Genomic DNA, 17,639 nt, shown 5'->3' with positions numbered 1-17,639 from the left:
GTTTATGTTGTAGGTCTTGGGATGTATGATAGTCCTTTGTTCCTGCCTGGTCATGAGGATGAGTCTGGGGGCCTCAGTGTTCCCACCACACCCCTGCAGGTGGCTGCCCCAGGTACGTTACACACACACTAGGGTGACCACATGTTCCTGGATTGTGCGGGACAGTACTGCATTTTGGCCCTTTTGTCCTTCAACCAAACAATCATGTCCTGAATGTTTTATTTTTTTATTTTAGCAAAACATAAATAATGAAAAGCAAAAACATGCAATAATCCCGACCCTCACCCATGATTGAAGGACCTCAGACATTTAGACTGTATATTTGTCAATATACTTATTCCACCCTTCAGATAGACACAGATAAACCCATTTTTCCCAATAAATCATCATTCTACCATTTCCTCTTGCAATGCATCCCTCCATTCTCCCATGGTGTCACAATAGGGACTTGATCCGCCCCCATCTGCAACATTTCTGCTTTAAAAAAATGTTTTAACCTAAGTGCAGAATGTTTCCTGTTGACTGACTGGTCCTTAAAGTCCCCCAGCAATACAGTTTGCAGGTCCAACCACACCCAGATATTATGTCATAATAGGCATTCCTGGACTTGACTCCAAAAACAAGTCACCAATGACAGTACCAAAAGAGATGCTCTGTTCTGTTTCTGCATGGCAGTCTGCACCGGTCTAACTGTTGAATACCCCGTATACTGAGCATTGTTTTTTTTTGTGAGAATTTTAGATAATGGCTTTAATTGAAAATAATGAATTGATGCATCAATTGAATGTCAGTTCATAAACCCGATGATATTGGGACATGGAAAGTTGGGAACAGATTATCTTGAATTTTATGCAGCATAGTTGTCAACCCTCTTGACTGTTAGTGAAACTGATATATTTTATGATTTATATTAGTAATTTTAAGCCATTTATGAATGTTTTTAATGGTGGATGACAAACTTATTAATTTCCTTCTACTTTAAGTAATTGCCTTTTCCATTTTTGTGGCAGAGCTGCAATGAGTTGGTTATTTTGTATTGAGCATACTTGTATGACACAATTCTTCCGTTTATTGTTTACAATGTCCTGTATTTAATCAACGAATTCAAGCTGCACTAATTTAGAAAAAAAGAAGTTGCTTTGTCAAGTGTTTGTCACATTCCAACCTGTCTCTTGTGGTCAATGAATATATATACACTACCGTTCAAAAGTTTGGTGTCGCTTAGATATGTCCTTGTTTTTGAAAGAAAATCACTTATTTTTGTCCATTTTAAAATGACATAAAATGGATCAGAAATACAGTGTAGACATTGTTAATGTTGTAAATTGTAGACTATTGTAGCTGGAAACTGCAGAGTTTTTATGGAATATCTACATAGGTGTACAGAGGCCCATTATCAGCAACCATCACTCCTGTGTTCCAATGGCACGTTGTGTTAGCTAATCCAAGTTATTCATTTTAAAAGGCTAATTGATCATTAGAAAACCCTTTTGCAATTATGTTAGCACATCTGAAAACAGTTGTGCTGATTTAAAAAAGCAAAAAAACTTGCCTTCTTTAGACTAGTTGAGTATCTGGAGCATCAACATTTGTGGGTTCGATTACTGGCTCAAAATGGCCAGAAACAAATAACTTTTTTCTGAAACTCGTCAGTCTATTCTTGTTCTGCGAAATGAAGGCTATTCCATGTGAGAAATTGAAAGAAACTGAAGCTCTCGTACAACACTGTGCACTACTCCTTCACAGAACAGCGCAAACTGACTTTAACCAGAATAGAAAGGGGAGTGGGAGGCCCCGGTGCACAACAGATAAGACGTTAGTGTCTAGTTTGAGAAACGTACCTCACAAGTCCAACTGGCTACTTCATTAAATAGTACCCGCAAAATGCTAGTCTCAACTTCAACAGTGAAGAGGCGACTCCGGGATGCCGGCCTAGTCTACAGTAGGCCAGTTGTATTGCTTCTTTAATCAGGACAACAGTTTTCAGCTATGCTAACATAATTGCAAAAGGGTTTCTAATGAGCAATTAGCCTTTTTAAAATTATAAACTTGAATTAGCGAACACAGGAGTGATGGTTTCTGATAATGGGCCTCTATACTCCATTGTAGACATTCCATTAAAAATCAGCCGTTTCCAGCTACAATAGTAATTTACAACATCAACCATGTGTGCACTGTATTTCTGATCAATTTGATGTTTTAAAATGGACAAAAAATGTGCTTTTCTTTCAAAAACAAGGACTTTTCTAAGTGGCCCCAAACTTTTGAACAGTAGTGTATATCATAAGGATGTGGTGACGCTAAACACTTATCCAGACGTTGAGATTTGATATTCTGCGTAGCATAAGTCGAGACGTAGGCCAGTGTTATATGGTAAACCAATCACATTTGTCAAATCCTTTGGGGTTAAATTCCACTTATTAATTTAAATACATTCCAGGTGACTACCCCATGAAGCTGGTTGAGAGAATGCCAAGAGTGTGCAAAGCTGTCATCAAGGCAAAGGGTGGCTACTGATGAATCTCAAATATATTTACTCAAACACTTTTTTGGGATACTAAATTAATCCATGTGTTACTTCATAGTTGAGGTCTTCACTAATATTCTACGATGTAGAAAATAGTACAAAATAAAGAAAAGCCCTGGAATGAGTAGGTGTCCAAACTTTTGACTGGTACTGTATGTAACCCCTTTTTTGGGGTAGGCACAAAACTACTTTATACTTCGATTTGTTTCTTAAAACCGGTATTGGTTAACCTTCAGATGAGACCTGTGACACTTGTGGGGGTTGTAGAGTGGAGTCCCATTCGTTTGTGGCCCAAATGGTCCAGACGCTATAGACGTTAATGTGAGAATTTTCGGGATGCCTCTTGGTCTAACAAACACCGCTCTAGCCACCTTTCACTGCAGATGCGGAAGAGCGACACTGGTGGATGGAGTCCATTGAGAAGTATCCAATGCAAAAAAAACAGATCTCTAGCTTAAGCTGACAGACTGATGGGGATTGTTTTTATATGCAACCAGTGCGTCAATCGACTCTAGGGGGTTAATAAGTTCATTAGAGTTAACTGCACCTCAGATTGCAGCCCAAATAAATGTTTGTGTTCAAGTAACAGACATTTCAACAAACTCTGGATAAGCGTCTGCTAATTCTCTCCCCCTCCCACCAGTGTCCATATTTGCAGAGGTCCCGCCATCTGACGGCACGGAACACACCTCTCAGTCTGTTCCCATGGTAACCACCTCAACCCCAGGCTTGGTGGTGGCCGAAGGACCAAGTCCTGGGGACGAGAGGGATGATGTCTTCATGGCGCCGGGGGGAGACCTGTGAGACCACTTTGCTTACTCTATGAAATTCATCAAAAGTATAGCTTCAAATTGTATAGCTGACTGAACTTGAAGCGCAACAGTAATAGTGTGATCTCCATAGTGAATGACCTGTGTGTTATGTCCAGTGTGGAGGTGTCTCTGGAACCTGTAATATCTCGGGCGGGGGAGATAGAGGAACCTACCCAGGTCTCAGATGACTGCGGCCTGCCTTCTACCAGCCAGGAACTCTCCTCCAGCTCTGCAGGTACTGACCCCAACTCTACAGTACCAGACCCGCCAACATGCACACATTTTGCATACCAACTATGCAATTCTCTGTCGATGTATGCAGGTACGAGATTCGAGTTAAAAGTAAGCAGAAATTAATAGGGCCTGTTTTGTTTTTTTTTACTGTTTTTTTAATACAAAAATAAATCCACTGTGTAAATCTAACATCCAGATTTCTCGAGCTGCAACACACAGACATGTACAGAGTTTGTGTAAATGGAGATGAATACATCATTATTGGACATAGCTACCCCTTGTCTGCCCCTCCTGTTTGTTGTGATGCTGAGTTTGCCGACTGTCAGCTGTACGTAAACACATGGACAAATCCCTTTTCCACTCCGTGTGTTGTGGAAAGGTCAACACTAATTGCTTCAAGCTAACATAAGATGGACATTCAGTGGGCTCTATAGTGCCAGCAGTTCACTCGCGTTTGCTAGTGAAAGAAATGAAATGCGTATACAAAAAATAACTGGTCGCATTTGTGCGTGTGATATACGTTTAATTCTGCATCCCATTAGTTGTATTTTCCACATAACATTACGAAGATCATGTAACCTGATTAACAGTAATTATGATCCACGTCACAAAAAGCATTACAAAATAATAATACAAAATAAATCTCAACATCTTGGCCATAAATGGAGTCGGGGGTTTAGAAGACTGCGCGATGAAAAATGGACGAGTGTTCAGTATTGGCAATAGAGGCAATGCTTCTAAAATGTCTTTGCACTAGAGTTGAGATTTTATACATTTTGAAAATCTGAAATTATGTATGCGCTGCAAAGAAATGCAATAGGCTGAAACAGCGGACTCTTCTAGCGAATAGCGTTCAGATTCCCTTTGTGGTAGCCTACTGAACAGGTCTGCAGTACTCTAACCTCTAACCTCCACTAGCTAACCCTCAATACCTTAGTGTGCCCTACCCAAGCCAACAGGCCTACTCTATACCCTTACCAATACCCCTCCATTCATACTGGTTGTTGGAATTGTATTTGGTCTACATTCTAGTTGTGAGATTCCTCTCAAATTTGAGTATTTATACTGGTTTTATAGGAGCTTGGCTCTGACCTCCTTGGAATGTTTAATTAAATGGTCCATTGGAATGTTTAATTAAATGGTCCATTGTCTCTGACTAGTAGGCCATATTGCTTTCTCAGTTTTGGCTGTAGTAGTGTTAGAATGAGCCGTGTGTAACTGCTCCCTTTGTCTCTCTGCTTCAGACACTCGTAGGACTCAGCCCAAACCCTCTAGACCAGGACACAGCCGACAGCTCCAACGCTGGACAGAGAACCGCATGAGGAGAGGTGAGTGAACAGACATTTATATTGTACACAGCTCTTAATACAACATATAAAACCAAGTCGAGATTAATTGTTGATGTTAAAATCGATTTTAATAGTCAAATGCAGAAGAGAAATGTTTCATCTAAAATGATTTGTTACATTAGCATCGTCTTTGCATGATATATTATAGAGGCGCTGTACAGAATCAGAATGATTTGTTTTTACATTAATAAAGCAGTCCTTTGTCTCGTTTGATGGCAACCAGGGACGTTGCCATCACGGGGTGTAACTGGGACTGGGAGGAGATTTGCCCGATAAACAACCGATCACAGCTCCTGCCCCAACATTATTTCCATCTCCACGAGACATCATTCCCGCTACAAGACTGGTCACCATGGTTCCAAAGAGAACCTGCGTTTACCAGAAGTCTAAATTATGTATCTGCTGTAGTTATGGTGATCACTGATCATTTCATTGTTATGATGAATACTCTTTTTTTTTTTAAGATTTGTTACGTGGAGTCCTTGCTAAAACATTGTGGTGTTGGTTTTATGAATAATGATGCTAATAAAGTTTGAGATCCATTAGGAAAATGGTGTGTCAGTGAATCTGTTTTTGAATGTCCCTGCTGTTTCTCCTCAAACTTCCTTTGGACAGTTGAAAAAGTCTTTGGCGGAGTTCTTCTGGGGAGCAGAGCTCACCGGGGGAGTTGCTATGAAAGGTCGCTCATCTCCCATATTGACGTTGTAGTATTTGGCTGAAAGACACGGGAAGAGGGTGGGTTAATTTGAGGAAAATATGGGCTCACTTGGTCTCTGGACCAAATGGCTCACTTGGTTTCTCATTTGCAGAGTTTCCTTGTTTTGAACTGAACCATGCAAAATATAAAACTGGCATAGGAAAATGTTAATCACTTCATATATGTCCAAGAATTTTCAAGTTTGTGTAGAAATATCATACTGACAGAACCACCAACAATGAACCATGTTTTGTCAGAAAAACGTGACCTGTGGGAGGCCTCTTAATTGGCCACAGCAGACCCTGAGCCCCAATTTAGTGTATCTTAATGACAATGACTAGACAAACACCTCCCTCCTTATGGAGTAAGGAAGGGCTGCTGTTGACACAAACTCCTAGGACAGGATCAGGACCAAGCCGTGCCAGCAGACCCATCTACTCCACCCTCCTCTCTGACCCACCCTGCCTAGACACATGGGGCTCAGATGTGTCCGACATTACCTTGTGTAAGGTCTAGGACTGGATTTTTACAGCAGACTGACAGGTGCAGGGTTTTCCATCAAACCATTTTTCATCAAAGACAGGCTACAGGCTCGGATTTGGGTAATAAAAATAGTATATTGGCTAAATACTTACAGCGTGAGAAGAGGTAGTAGTTGTATCCCTCTGGTTTCTTGTGGGTGGGGATGGACACGGCGGAGGTCACGGTGGACGGGAAGCCTCTCCAGGTCAGACGGATGTTGATCTCCTGTCCCAGCAGAGGCGCTGAGAGGAGAGACCATTCAGTTTAGAGAGTGACAAAATGTAATTTGAGGAGTGTGATATTTGAACTGGAACATTTGTCTAGGTGTCTTGGAGTACAAATTCCAGTTTGAGGAAATTATGAAGTTCTTAAATCTGTCGGTTTACATCTAATAAAAACATTGTTGCGACATTCCACTAGAATCTGATTCTGCACCCACACAACCTGACTATTGTGATTGTTTTCTCTGAATAACCTGCTTACATTCAGTGAACCTCGTTTTCTCTTACCCTCCTTCCGAGCCGCATTTGAGTCTTTATAGAGAACTAAATGCATCTCAGATCAAATAAAACCTGTCCGTGAGTGTTTTTCCAGGTTCTCAGCACTGCCTGCCTCAGTCTAATAAAATGTTCAGTGAAAGGACTGAAATGTCAAGTTGGGCAGCTCATTACCTGCTTGCCTAGCAACACGGTTGCGTATGGTATAAACGGAGTAGTGGACCTTCCTGCCGCATGTAGGGCTGTTGCCAGACTGGTAGGAATACTTCTGCACCAAGCCTCCTGGAACAGACAATCATACAGATATCAGACGTGGTAGCTCAGGATGACATGGGCATGCTTGTTTTTTGTGCTTTACCAGAAACAGCCGAAACCTATGAGAAAATCTATTATCACTGGCTTTAGCAATAAAAATTATTCTAATGTATTTATATCAGAGTTAATATTGTCACATTATGGTGTAAGTCACAGGAGGTTGGTGTCGCCTTAATTGGGGAGGACGGGCTCCTAATGGCTGGAGTGGAATGGTATCAAATACAACAAACGCATGGTTTCCATGTGTTTGATTCCATTTTATTCGCTCCGTTCCAGACATTATAAGCCGTCCTCCCCTCAGCAGCCTCCACTGGGTAAGTAGTGTACAGCAGTCAGTCACCTCTCTTGAAGAAGTAGACCGACTCTCTCCTCTTGCGGTACTCTGGCACAGACAGGGCAGCCGTGATCTGTCCTTGCAGCCCATCGAAGCCCGCCCTGATTAACTTGGGGTAGCCGGGCTCCATCATGCCATTCTCGAACCTCCAGTAGTTAGAACCCTATGGAGGGGAGAAGGCACATAGATAAACAATTTTGTTCTCCATCAACTCCACTTAATGTAGTATAAAAGTAGGTATTATAACACTATGTTTGGGATAGTTACATTATAGGCCTATTGAACAGACCCTTCACTTCAAGTCAGTAATACTGTATGACAAAATGGAAATTCTCCCATTTGCTTTGGGTATCTTATGTTTTAATGTTACATAGGTGGTGTACCTTGAAGAAGTATGTCTTGCCCTGGCAGTTGCAGCGGGTGAAGACTGTGTCGATGGGCGAAGGGACACCCCACACGTCTGTGATCCCACGGGCAGGTCCAGGCACCCTATTGCTGTCCAACACCCAGAAATAGTGTCCTAAAGGAGGAGGACAGTGGAAGCAACACTGGTATGGTATGTCCATCTGCATCGAGTCCTCAATTACTTTTCATCCTCATCCTATTTTTATATATTTAACTAGGCAAGTCAGTTAAGAACAAATGATTTACAATGATGGCCTACCCTCTAGTATTTATCTTCTAGTCTATAATACAGGGGTTGTCTTACTGTAGCTAACCATCTTTACCCTTGTATATGAACGTGAAACATTTACATGTTTGGGGTTCTCTTGGGTTTGAAAAACAATGTGTCACATCTATAAAATGTGGATAAGAGCTGAAGGACAGTCCAGTCACAACATCACAAAGGCAGACAAGGTGCGGTCTGGGAATGCAAACCCAACATCTGGTGTGTCTGGTACATAGACTATATAATTACAGTATCTAGACCAAGTGTTATGGTCTGGCACTGACCTCTGAAAACCACCACGGTCCCATTCCTCAGCGTAGTCACCGCGCCGACGGGATGACCGCTGCAGATGTTGGTGTCATTGTGTTCATCTGGAGAAAAAGGAAGCACACGAGGACAAATAAGAATAACAAGTGAACCAGGACCATTTGAAGTGTCTGTCCAAGTGTTAATTGGCTAAAGGGGCAATCAGCAGTTGCTACAGCAATTCTTTTGGACTTATAAATGAATGACATGTACCCATTGATTCCTGAAGAATATAACAGTTCATGAGCTGAGTTCAACTGTCCTACTTTATCAGAACCCAAAATATAAGCTTGTTTTACTCCAATGTTTGTAAACAAAGTAAATGTAAACAAACACTAAATAGCCTAAACATGGTTAAAACTATAATTTTGATATCAGGGTTGGTCAGTCCTTGTATCCATAGTCTATATTTCTCCAGGCCCATCCCTCAGCTTTTTACTTAAACAGTGGCGTGAGAACGCTTTGTTATTGTTTCAACTGCTGATTGCTGCTTTAATGTGACCTCTTTCTGTTTTGCTCTGTGAAGGAGCTGAGTACTTTTTTCCAAACCACAGAAAGTGCTGGACTGTCTTCTTAGGCTATGGGAAAACTGTCACCTTTGACTGTCACCAGTTAATATAGTTCTGCTACACTTGGCAAGAGGAAGCTCTTTTCATCCAAGAGAAGTAATACAATCCAATGCGACACATTAAGGAAAGGATAGGCTGGCAAATCGACCTAGTAATAAGGCTGGCAAATCGACCTAGTAATAAGGCTGGCAAATCGACCTAGTAATAAGGCTGGCAAATCGACCTAGTAATAAGGTTGGCAAATCGACCTAGTAATAAGGCTGGCAAATCGACCTAGTAATAAGGTTGGCAAATCGACCTAGTAATAAGGCTGGCAAATCGACCTAGTAATAAGGCTGGCAAATCGACCTAGTAATAAGGCTGGCAAATCGACCTAGTAATAAGGTTGGCAAATCGACCTAGTAATAAGGTTGGCAAATCGACCTAGTAATAAGGTTGGCAAATCGACCTAGTAATAAGGTTGGCAAATCGACCTAGTAATAAGGCTGGCAAATCGACCTAGTAATAAGGTTGGCAAATCGACCTAGTAATAAGGCTGGCAAATCGACCTAGTAATAAGGCTGGCAAATCGACCTAGTAATAAGGCTGGCAAATCGACCTAGTAATAAGGTTGGCAAATCGACCTAGTAATAAGGCTGGCAAATCGACCTAGTAATAAGGTCTGGCAAATAAGGCGACCTAGTAATAAGGCTGGCAAATCGACCTAGTAATAAGGCTGGCAAATCGACCTAGTAATAAGGCTGGCAAATAAGGCTGGTGACTCCCTAGTAATAAGGCTGGCAAATAAGGCTGGTGACCTAGTAATAAGGCTGGCAAATAAGGCGACCTAGTAATAAGGCTGTGACTCAACCGTCGACCTAGTAATAAGGCTGGTGACTCTACCGTTGACCTAGTAATAAGGCTGGCAAAGGCTCGACCTAGTAATAAGGCTGGCAAATCTGGTGACCTAGTAATAAGGCTGGCAAATCTGGTGACCTAGTAATAAGGCTGGCAAAGGCTGGTGACCTAGTAATAAGGCTGGCAAATCGACCTAGTAATAAGGCTGGCAAATCTGGTGACCTAGTAATAAGGCTGGCAAATAAGGCTGGTGACCTAGTAATAAGGCTGGCAAATCGACCTAGTAATAAGGCTGGCAAATCGACCTAGTAATAAGGCTGGCAAATCGACCTAGTAATAAGGCTGGTGACTCTACCGTTGCCCAGTAATAAGGCTGGTGACTCTACCGTTGCCCAGTAATAAGGCTGGTGACTCTACCGTTGCCCAGTAATAAGGCTGGTGACTCTACCGTTGCCCAGTAATAAGGCTGGTGACTCTAAGGCTGGTGACTCTGCCCAGTAATAAGGCTGGTGACTCTACCGTTGCCCAGTAATAAGGCTGGTGACTCTACCGTTGCCCAGTAATAAGGCTGGTGACTCTACCGTTGCCCAGTAATAAGGCTGGTGACTCTACCGTTGCCCAGTAATAAGGCTGGTGACTCTACCGTTGCCCAGTAATAAGGCTGGTGACTCTACCGTTGCCCAGTAATAAGGCTGGTGACTCTACCGTTGCCCAGTAATAAGGCTGGTGACTCTACCATTGCCCAGTAATAAGGCTGGTGACTTTGACTGTTTCTTTGCAATAGTATTAAAGTAAGACAAAGCAAGATTCAACATGGTTAAGCTTACCTGCTTGGTAGTCCCTGGGGTTGTCTGTGCCCAGATCTTGGTTGATATCAGTGAGGGTGCTGGGCCGTGTAGGACTGGGCTTGGGTTTCCCTGTGGGTTTGCTGGGCTTGGGTTTCTCCGTGGTTTTGTTGGGGGTGGGGACGATGGTGGGGACGAGAGTGAGCTTCATGGGGTCTGTAGTGGTCTCCTCTGGTGCGGCCTTTTCTCCTTCCTCTTCATGTCCCGTTGGGTCTGTGGATGTGGCCTGGGGATCTGAGGTGGGAGGCGTTGCCAGATCCCCAGTCTGGGGGATACTGCTGTCATCAAAACTTTCTGGGGTGTCCACTCTGCCAGGTTTAGCTTCGGGACCACTATCAGATGCTGGTGCCCCAGAGGCCGCATTAGGATCCTGTGGGTCTGAAGGGGTGGTTGTTGGGGCATTCTCCTTGTTGCTGTCCTGCTCTGAGCTTGGGGTAGATCCTTCAGGGGCACTGGGTGTCTGGTCAGGCTTGGTGGAGGGGGTGGTGCTGTCTAGAGATGCAGGGGTAGCCTCAGGATCCTCTGGGCCTGAGGGTGTACCCTGTGTGGGGCCGGTAGAGGTTGGGTCGGAGGCTGGTGTAGTGGCAGCATTCTCTAGGATTGAGGGTCTGGGTTCAGAGTCCTTTGGCAGTGTGTTCTCAGACTCTGCCTCCTGACCCTCAGGGTCCAATTCACTCTGTCCTTCAGAAAGGAGTTCAAGGGTGTCCTCTGCAGGAGTAGGCCCAGGCTGGTGCTCTGAGCTCGGGAAGACCTGGTCGGAGGGCTGGGGGGAGGCAGGGGTGGGCTCAGAGGAGGATCTAGGAGGAGTTGTGTCTAATGCATACGGGCTGCTGCTGGAATCAGGCTGTCCCTCGGGAACACTGGAGTCTGGAGTTAGAAAAACATGAGATTTGATGTCTGTGTCAGATTTGATTTGACTCCAAATGACTCAAAGTAGATTGTGAAACACCTTGTCAAATGCAATTTCCAGGAACAGTGAAATAGTGATATGTGTGATATGGCTCAGCTATCATCTCCCACACTGTGCCCAAATGCTGTGGTGTGTATTGTTGGATTCAAAATTTTGAACATTGAGATATTAAAAACATGATAGATCAGACGCATAGTATATTAAGGAGTGAGATCTGTAGAAAGACAGAGTGGCTGTGGATTGTGCTGGTGGACGGGAGGAGATCAAAGGATTGCTATAGAGGAGGCAGATGGACATCTGTGGACTAGGTGAAGGAGAGGTTGAGGTCAGGAGGTCAGGTCAGATCCCCTGAAGGGAGTAATAAGGGTTTAGTATCCTGTTACCCTATTCCTGTGGAACCATAAGAGGGAGGAGTGTCTTAAGTGGGATATATATACCTGTGATGGTGAGAAATGTTTGGCTGTCTGAATTACAGATGTAAAGACCCTTTGGCAGAATTAAACTTGGTTAAGCTTCTCTAATGTCTGTGAGTTATTTACTCTGAAAAATAAGATCCTAACAGTATATATGCATTTTGTAAACTCCTGTCCTGACTGCATAATTAATTGCCGTACTGGGACAATAAAGATTGAATTTCATTGAATCCCTTACCTGCTGTCTCAGTGGGAACCTCCTTGGCTGGTTCGGCAAGGTAGGGGTTGGCCTCTGCTGGTGGGGTCCCCTCTTGGCCAGGTGTTGTCTCTGGATCCCATTCCTCAGGGAAGGGTGTGTAGTCCCCCTCTAAAATGGCCTCTTGCTCAGCCTCAGGAGAGGGAACAGGGAGTTCTGGCCAGGTCTCACCCTTTACATCTGTGGAAGGGAATAAGGGCAAAGGAATGTCACATTCACACATCTTCTAACTAGCAATTCAGCATAGGCTAAATAAAAAGTGAATTTGTAGCTATGTTGAGAAACAAGAAAAAGGTTTCACTCACCATCTCCCTGTTCATCCTGGAGTTCTGGTTCTGGAGTGACCAATGGCATGAACTGGTCATCTGACAAATTTGAAAATGAATGTAATTGTTTATTAACATAACTGAGTTATAGGTGGCATGTGTAATTGCACAACTCTGTCTCTCTGATATTTTCCTATTTTTCTAGTTAATCCTGGCATGTCTTGAATCAAACCACAGACACTGATGACATTCCAGGCTGGAATACACTTCTACAGTGCCAACGGGTCTGTCGTGGGCTGGCTGAGTGCATCAATCCAAAAACACCCTGTTTTATCCCGAATCGACCTTTGGGTTGCAACCCACATACAACACTTCCATCTCCTCATCCATCCTGGCCTCATCTCGCCATTCCTCACTTCTCTCTTTGATTGAGACTGTGCCTGTTGCCCTCCTCCACACGGCCCACTCATAATGACATTATTTCCCCATGTTTCTCTTGGCCGTTGGGGCTGGCCCGGACACAGAGCTCCTGGCTACCTCTGAGGAGACATGGCCTCCGGGCTCCGGCTCAAGTCACAGCTGGAGAGAATGTCACAGCAGCAGGACAGGCAGCCAATCCAAAACATCTTGGAATCACACTCTGCCATTTTTGACTGGTCAGGAAAAGTTCAAAAGATCTGTGTTTTTCATTAGACAATATTACTCTCTTATTACAGGGAATGTTTTGACTTTGTCATTGGAAGATGTTGGGCTGAGTGAATAATTGTGAAAATTCAATTTTCAGTCTTATTTAGGGCTGAAGTGTTGGTTATCCATCTCCTCAGTAAGGTTGTTCTGAAGATACTGACCTTTATTTAGTTCCTCCTGTGGATTGGGAGTCATCTCTGGCTCCTCATTTGGCTGGATCTGGGGAGGCTCTGGCTCTGGTGTGTCAACCAAGTACTAAATGAGTCAGAGTATCCAAAAGCAACCAACTTCCCTATAATATCTCTCAAATCTAATACTTAATGAAATATACCTTTTGGTTTGTTATCAATTACGTTATTGCATGAGCTAGCCTTTGGTGTTGTACTGGCTGGTTTTGTGCTTGTAATGGTAAATACTAAGACAGAAATTAATTAAGATGAACAGACAGGCTTCTGCATTTTAACATGCATAACGCTATTGATATGAATATACTGCATGAATAGTGCCAGCATGCCTATCTTTTAAATAAAAGCTATACCTTTTGGTGTTTCATCATTTACGTTATTACATGAGCTAGTCTTCAGTGGTGTTGTGCTGCCTGGTTGTTTGGTGTCTGTAGTAATTATTAAAAGAGAAAAAAATGAACTGACGATCCAATGCAGAAAAGTTTGTGTCTACAGAAAGTATGCACACCCCTTGACTTTTTCCACAATTTGTTGTGTTAGTCTGAATTTAAAATGGATTCAATTGAGATTTTTTGTGACTGGTCTACACAAAATACCCCATAATTCAAAGTATTATTATTATTATTTTTTTTTTTACAAATTAATAAAAAATATAAATAAATGAAATATCTTCCATCAATAAGTATTCAACCCCTTTGTTATGGCAAGCCTAAATAAGTTCAGTGGTAAAAATGTGCTTAACAAGTCACATTAATAGCATTTAACATTTATTTTTTTAATGACTACCTCATATCTGTACAGCACACATAAAATTATATGTAAGGTCCCTCAGTGGAACAGTGAATCTCCAACACAGATTCAACCCCAAAGACCAGGGAGGTTTTCCAATGCCTCACAAAGGAGGACACACATTAGTAGATGAGTAAAAAAAATGTTTAAAGCAGATATTGAATATCCCTATGAGCATTGTCAAGTTATTAATGACACTTTAGATGGTGTATCAATACACCCAGTCGCTACAAAGATACAGGTGTCCTTCCTAACTCAGTTGCCGGAGAGGAAGGAAACCGCTCAGGGATTTCACCATGCGGCCAATGGTGACTTTAAAACAGTTACAGAGTTGAATGTCTGTGATAGGAGAAAACTAAGGATGGATCAACAACATTGTAGTTACTCCATAATACTAACCTAATTGACAGAGTGAAAAGAAGGAAGCCTGAACAGAATACAAATATTCCAAAACATGTAATTACTGAGTACCACTCTTCGTATTTTCAAGCATAGTGGTGGCTGCATCATGTTATGGGTATGCTTGTAATAGTTCAGGACTGGGGAGTTTTTCAGGATAAAAAAAGAAATGGAATAGAGCATATTTATAGAGGAAAACCTGGTTCAGTCTACTTTCCACCAGACACTGGGAGATGAATTCCCCTTTCAGCAGGACAATAACCTAAACCACAAGGCCAAATCTACTGTACACTTACTAAGAAGATAGTGACTGTTCCTGAGTGGCCGATTTACAGTTTGACTTAAATCTACTTGAAAATTCGAGGGCAAGACCTGAAAATTTAGGTCTAGCAATGATCAACAACCAATTTGATAGAGCTTGAAGAATTTTGAAAATAATAATGGGCAAATGTTGCGCAATTCAGGTGTGGAAAGCTTACCCAGAAAGACTCACAGATGTAATCACTGCCAAAGGTGCTTCTACAAAGTATTGACTCGGGTGTGAATACTTGTGCAAATGAGAGATTTCTGTATTTCTATTTCAATAAATTAGCAAACATTTTGGAAAAACATGTTTTCACTTTGTCATTGTGGGTTATTGTTTGTAGATGGGTGAGAAAATACATTTATTGAATCCAATTTGAAGTCAGGCTGTAATGCAACAAAATATGGAATAAGTCAAGGGGTATGAATACTTTCTGAAGGTACCGTACATGCAAAAAAAACATGCATGGTTTCAGTGTAGAATTTTACTTCAGAAGACCATGCTAGGTGTGTTTGACATTTTACTAACCTTCAATACCACACTGGCTCTTGTAATCTGGGCAGCACTTGCTGTAGCGAGCGCAGTCCGGATCACAGTCACACTGCCTGCCTCTCTTAAAGGATTCGCCACACCGCCCTTTACACGAGTCACCTGGTACACAGACACAGTCAGACATAAAGTACATCCATTATCACACCAGTCCCCTCCTGGTTATGTTATAACCCATGCATAATACCTGTACACCCATGTGCGTCTATATCATCTAAAAACACGTCAAGCATTCTAATGGGTTATTATGATCCACATCTTGTTTATCATAATGTAATGTCACTCGGATACCACAAATAAATAGATAAGAAAAGTCCTTACTGGTGGTGCACTGGGATTCGTAGTCCTTACAGCACTCCTCGTGAGTGAGACAGTCATAATCACACTGGCACATGTAACCCCTGTAATACTCTCCTCCACATCTCCCACTACAGCTTGCTATACAGAAAGGTCAACAACATAAAGAATATTTTGTGTCATTCAGTAGTCTAGCACACAGTCATGGAGATCTTTCCACAAAAAGACAGTCACAAGTCACCAGCAATGACAACCGTATCAATATCATTCCAACAATAAGGCCTTGTCACATGGACTTGTCACTTGTCACACTGACAAGATAATGGTGGAATCCTACATTACAGAGCCAGAAAACAACTATTTTCCTCTCCTAGTTAATCATTTGTGAATGAGTAAATATACATCAGTGTATATAAAGCATATACAGTCTGTTATACGTTTACAGAAAGAAATTCAGTACGCTCATGGTCATTTACATAGTGACAACATGCATCCTTATCATCTCTAACGGAGGTTAGAACCATTTAGAATAAAACCCAGAAACACCACATATCAGAAAACGAATCAAAGCAATTTACATTTGCAGTGATTTAGAAATACTCACACTGAGCAGAATTGAATGGGAGAGCACAAGCCAGCAGAAGAAGAGCAGAAATAACTGATGGAGTCATCTTCACAGGTGTCCTCTGTTTCAACCTGAGCAATAGCATTCAGACAGACAGAAAGGAGAGAACAAAGAACATCACAACTCAATTAATTTATATTCCATTATAAATCATATAGCCTATGCACAATGACTTGAGAGTGAAAGGTCTCACTGTACCTTGAAAGAGTGACCCTCCGTTCAAATCCTGCTGAGTCCTGCACTGTGTCTGCTTTTATAAGCACTGAGAGAGAGGCAGGCTGCCGGTTACTTCTCTGACAGGGATTCCCGTTAATTTGGAGAATCCGGTCCAATTAAAACCCACAAGTGATTCGCAGACTAGACTCCTACGCAATGAAGGGAGGGAACCCTAGACTGTACATTTCTCCCTGCACATTTTGAGTAAGAGTTGGACCTGCTCCAACACGTGTTTACTGTGCCAGTCAGATGACATCACACAGACTGGTGTACCCTTTTCTTTCAAAACAAGATTACAAAAAGAAGTTCAGCAAAAGGGTATTAAATTAACTCAAGACAGGCTTATGCTATTTATTTAGTCTTTTCAGATCATTCCTATGAATATTGGCTAAGGTAGCAATCTGAAATGGGTAGGGTTATTATATCTTTTTCTGAATTCTGTTCTCGGAAATAACATCTCAAAATTCAACCAAGGAGGCTTGAATAAATATTTTGTGTTCAGATCCAAAATATATTTTGCCAGTATTTTTCAGGAAGAAGTAGCCTATTTAATTCGATTAGCATATTGCATGATTATGTGATTATGCAATGATTATGGTAATATTTGACCAGAAACTAATAGACTGGTGGGACCACGCCAGTCTTCCACTCAGAAGACTGTTTGTTTTTATTCTAAGAATGATTGGTGTGGTTTAGCCTATGTGGTCAGGCTGGTCACTGGTTGTTACTCATGCCACATATAAATAAAAGTGTGATTTAGTGAACTTGACTGTGAGACTGCCTTTGAAAGGCAGGGCAAGTCTGTCAGACCATATCCATGCCCCATTGCCAAGAAAACAATGTGTCATAATGACAAATGGGATCAATGTTATTCTTAATGCTAAAAACCTAGGCCTACCTGATTCAATGCAGATGTTGATTCAATGCTGACCGGTCACTGAAATGTTTAAGTAGCATAGCCAAGTTACTTATCACATCAAACTCAGCTAACAACAAATGTTCCCATACCTTCAGAGAACATTGCCTAATGTTTTCTTAAAAACGTTCCAGTGATGTGCAAGGACAGTTTCCAAGAGGCCATTCCCTTAATAATGTCAAACAGAACTTACCCAGAACATGGTTACCATGTTCTCAGGATATTCAATATTAATGTTCTAGACACGTTTTATTGGAACCTTACTTGCAAAGATATTCCTGTGTCCAGTTTTCTGAGGGTTAGGAGATTATTC

At 42.0% G+C, this 17,639-nt stretch overlaps 2 protein-coding genes and 1 long non-coding RNA gene across 4 annotated transcripts in view; 2 read left to right on the top strand and 1 right to left on the bottom strand.

Annotated features, from left to right (window-relative positions):
- The window catches only part of LOC135513031 (nucleoprotein TPR-like), a 44,308-nt gene extending 38,835 nt beyond the window's left edge, over positions 1 to 5,473 (top strand). Inside the window, 5 exon segments of the mRNA XM_064935683.1 lie at positions 14 to 112; positions 3,171 to 3,327; positions 3,456 to 3,574; positions 4,818 to 4,901; positions 5,146 to 5,473. Coding sequence (XP_064791755.1) covers positions 14 to 112; positions 3,171 to 3,327; positions 3,456 to 3,574; positions 4,818 to 4,901; positions 5,146 to 5,198 — 512 coding nt within the window. The 3' untranslated portion in view covers positions 5,199 to 5,473.
- Positions 5,474 to 5,503: 30 nt separating this feature from the next.
- Positions 5,504 to 16,471, bottom strand: LOC135513032 (proteoglycan 4-like). Of its 2 annotated transcripts, XM_064935684.1 has the most exons (15): positions 16,393 to 16,471; positions 16,174 to 16,265; positions 15,594 to 15,710; positions 15,252 to 15,374; positions 13,585 to 13,659; positions 13,208 to 13,282; positions 12,399 to 12,458; positions 12,076 to 12,273; positions 10,497 to 11,381; positions 8,242 to 8,328; positions 7,671 to 7,807; positions 7,294 to 7,450; positions 6,813 to 6,920; positions 6,255 to 6,383; positions 5,504 to 5,637 (listed from the first exon to the last, which is right to left on the bottom strand). In XM_064935684.1, the coding sequence occupies exons 2-15, from the start codon at positions 16,238 to 16,240 to the stop codon at positions 5,519 to 5,521; spliced, it is 2,337 nt and encodes a 778-aa protein (XP_064791756.1). In that variant the 5' UTR covers positions 16,241 to 16,265; positions 16,393 to 16,471; the 3' UTR covers positions 5,504 to 5,518. The 2 variants fall into 2 exon arrangements, with proteins under 2 accessions (XP_064791756.1, XP_064791757.1); XM_064935685.1 differs by lacking the exon at positions 13,585 to 13,659.
- LOC135513034 (uncharacterized) lies at positions 7,765 to 13,588 on the top strand. Its single transcript, XR_010451482.1, has 2 exons — positions 7,765 to 7,843; positions 12,565 to 13,588. It is a non-coding gene; the product is annotated as an uncharacterized LOC135513034 (long non-coding RNA).
- Positions 16,472 to 17,639: the final 1,168 nt, after the last annotated feature.

Source organism: Oncorhynchus masou, chromosome 24 (assembly GCF_036934945.1).
Source record: "Oncorhynchus masou masou isolate Uvic2021 chromosome 24, UVic_Omas_1.1, whole genome shotgun sequence".
Lineage (NCBI taxonomy): Eukaryota > Metazoa > Chordata > Actinopteri > Salmoniformes > Salmonidae > Oncorhynchus > Oncorhynchus masou.
The sequence above is the reverse complement of the archived record's forward strand: the minus strand, read 5'-3'. Positions and strand labels throughout refer to the sequence as shown.

What these genes read in the sequence shown, in the direction of transcription:
- LOC135513032 (XM_064935684.1), bottom strand. Translation starts at nt 16,240, where the DNA reads ATGACTCCATCAGTTATTTCTGCTCTTCTTCTGCTGGCTTGTGCTCTC. An exon ending in CCCATTCAATTCTGCTCAGT is followed by an intron (nt 15,711 to 16,173) that starts GTGAGTATTTCT and finishes CTTTCTGTATAG; the next exon opens with CAAGCTGTAGTGGGAGATGT. An exon ending in ACAGGAGGAACTAAATAAAG is followed by an intron (nt 12,459 to 13,207) that starts GTCAGTATCTTC and finishes CAAATTTGTCAG; the next exon opens with ATGACCAGTTCATGCCATTG.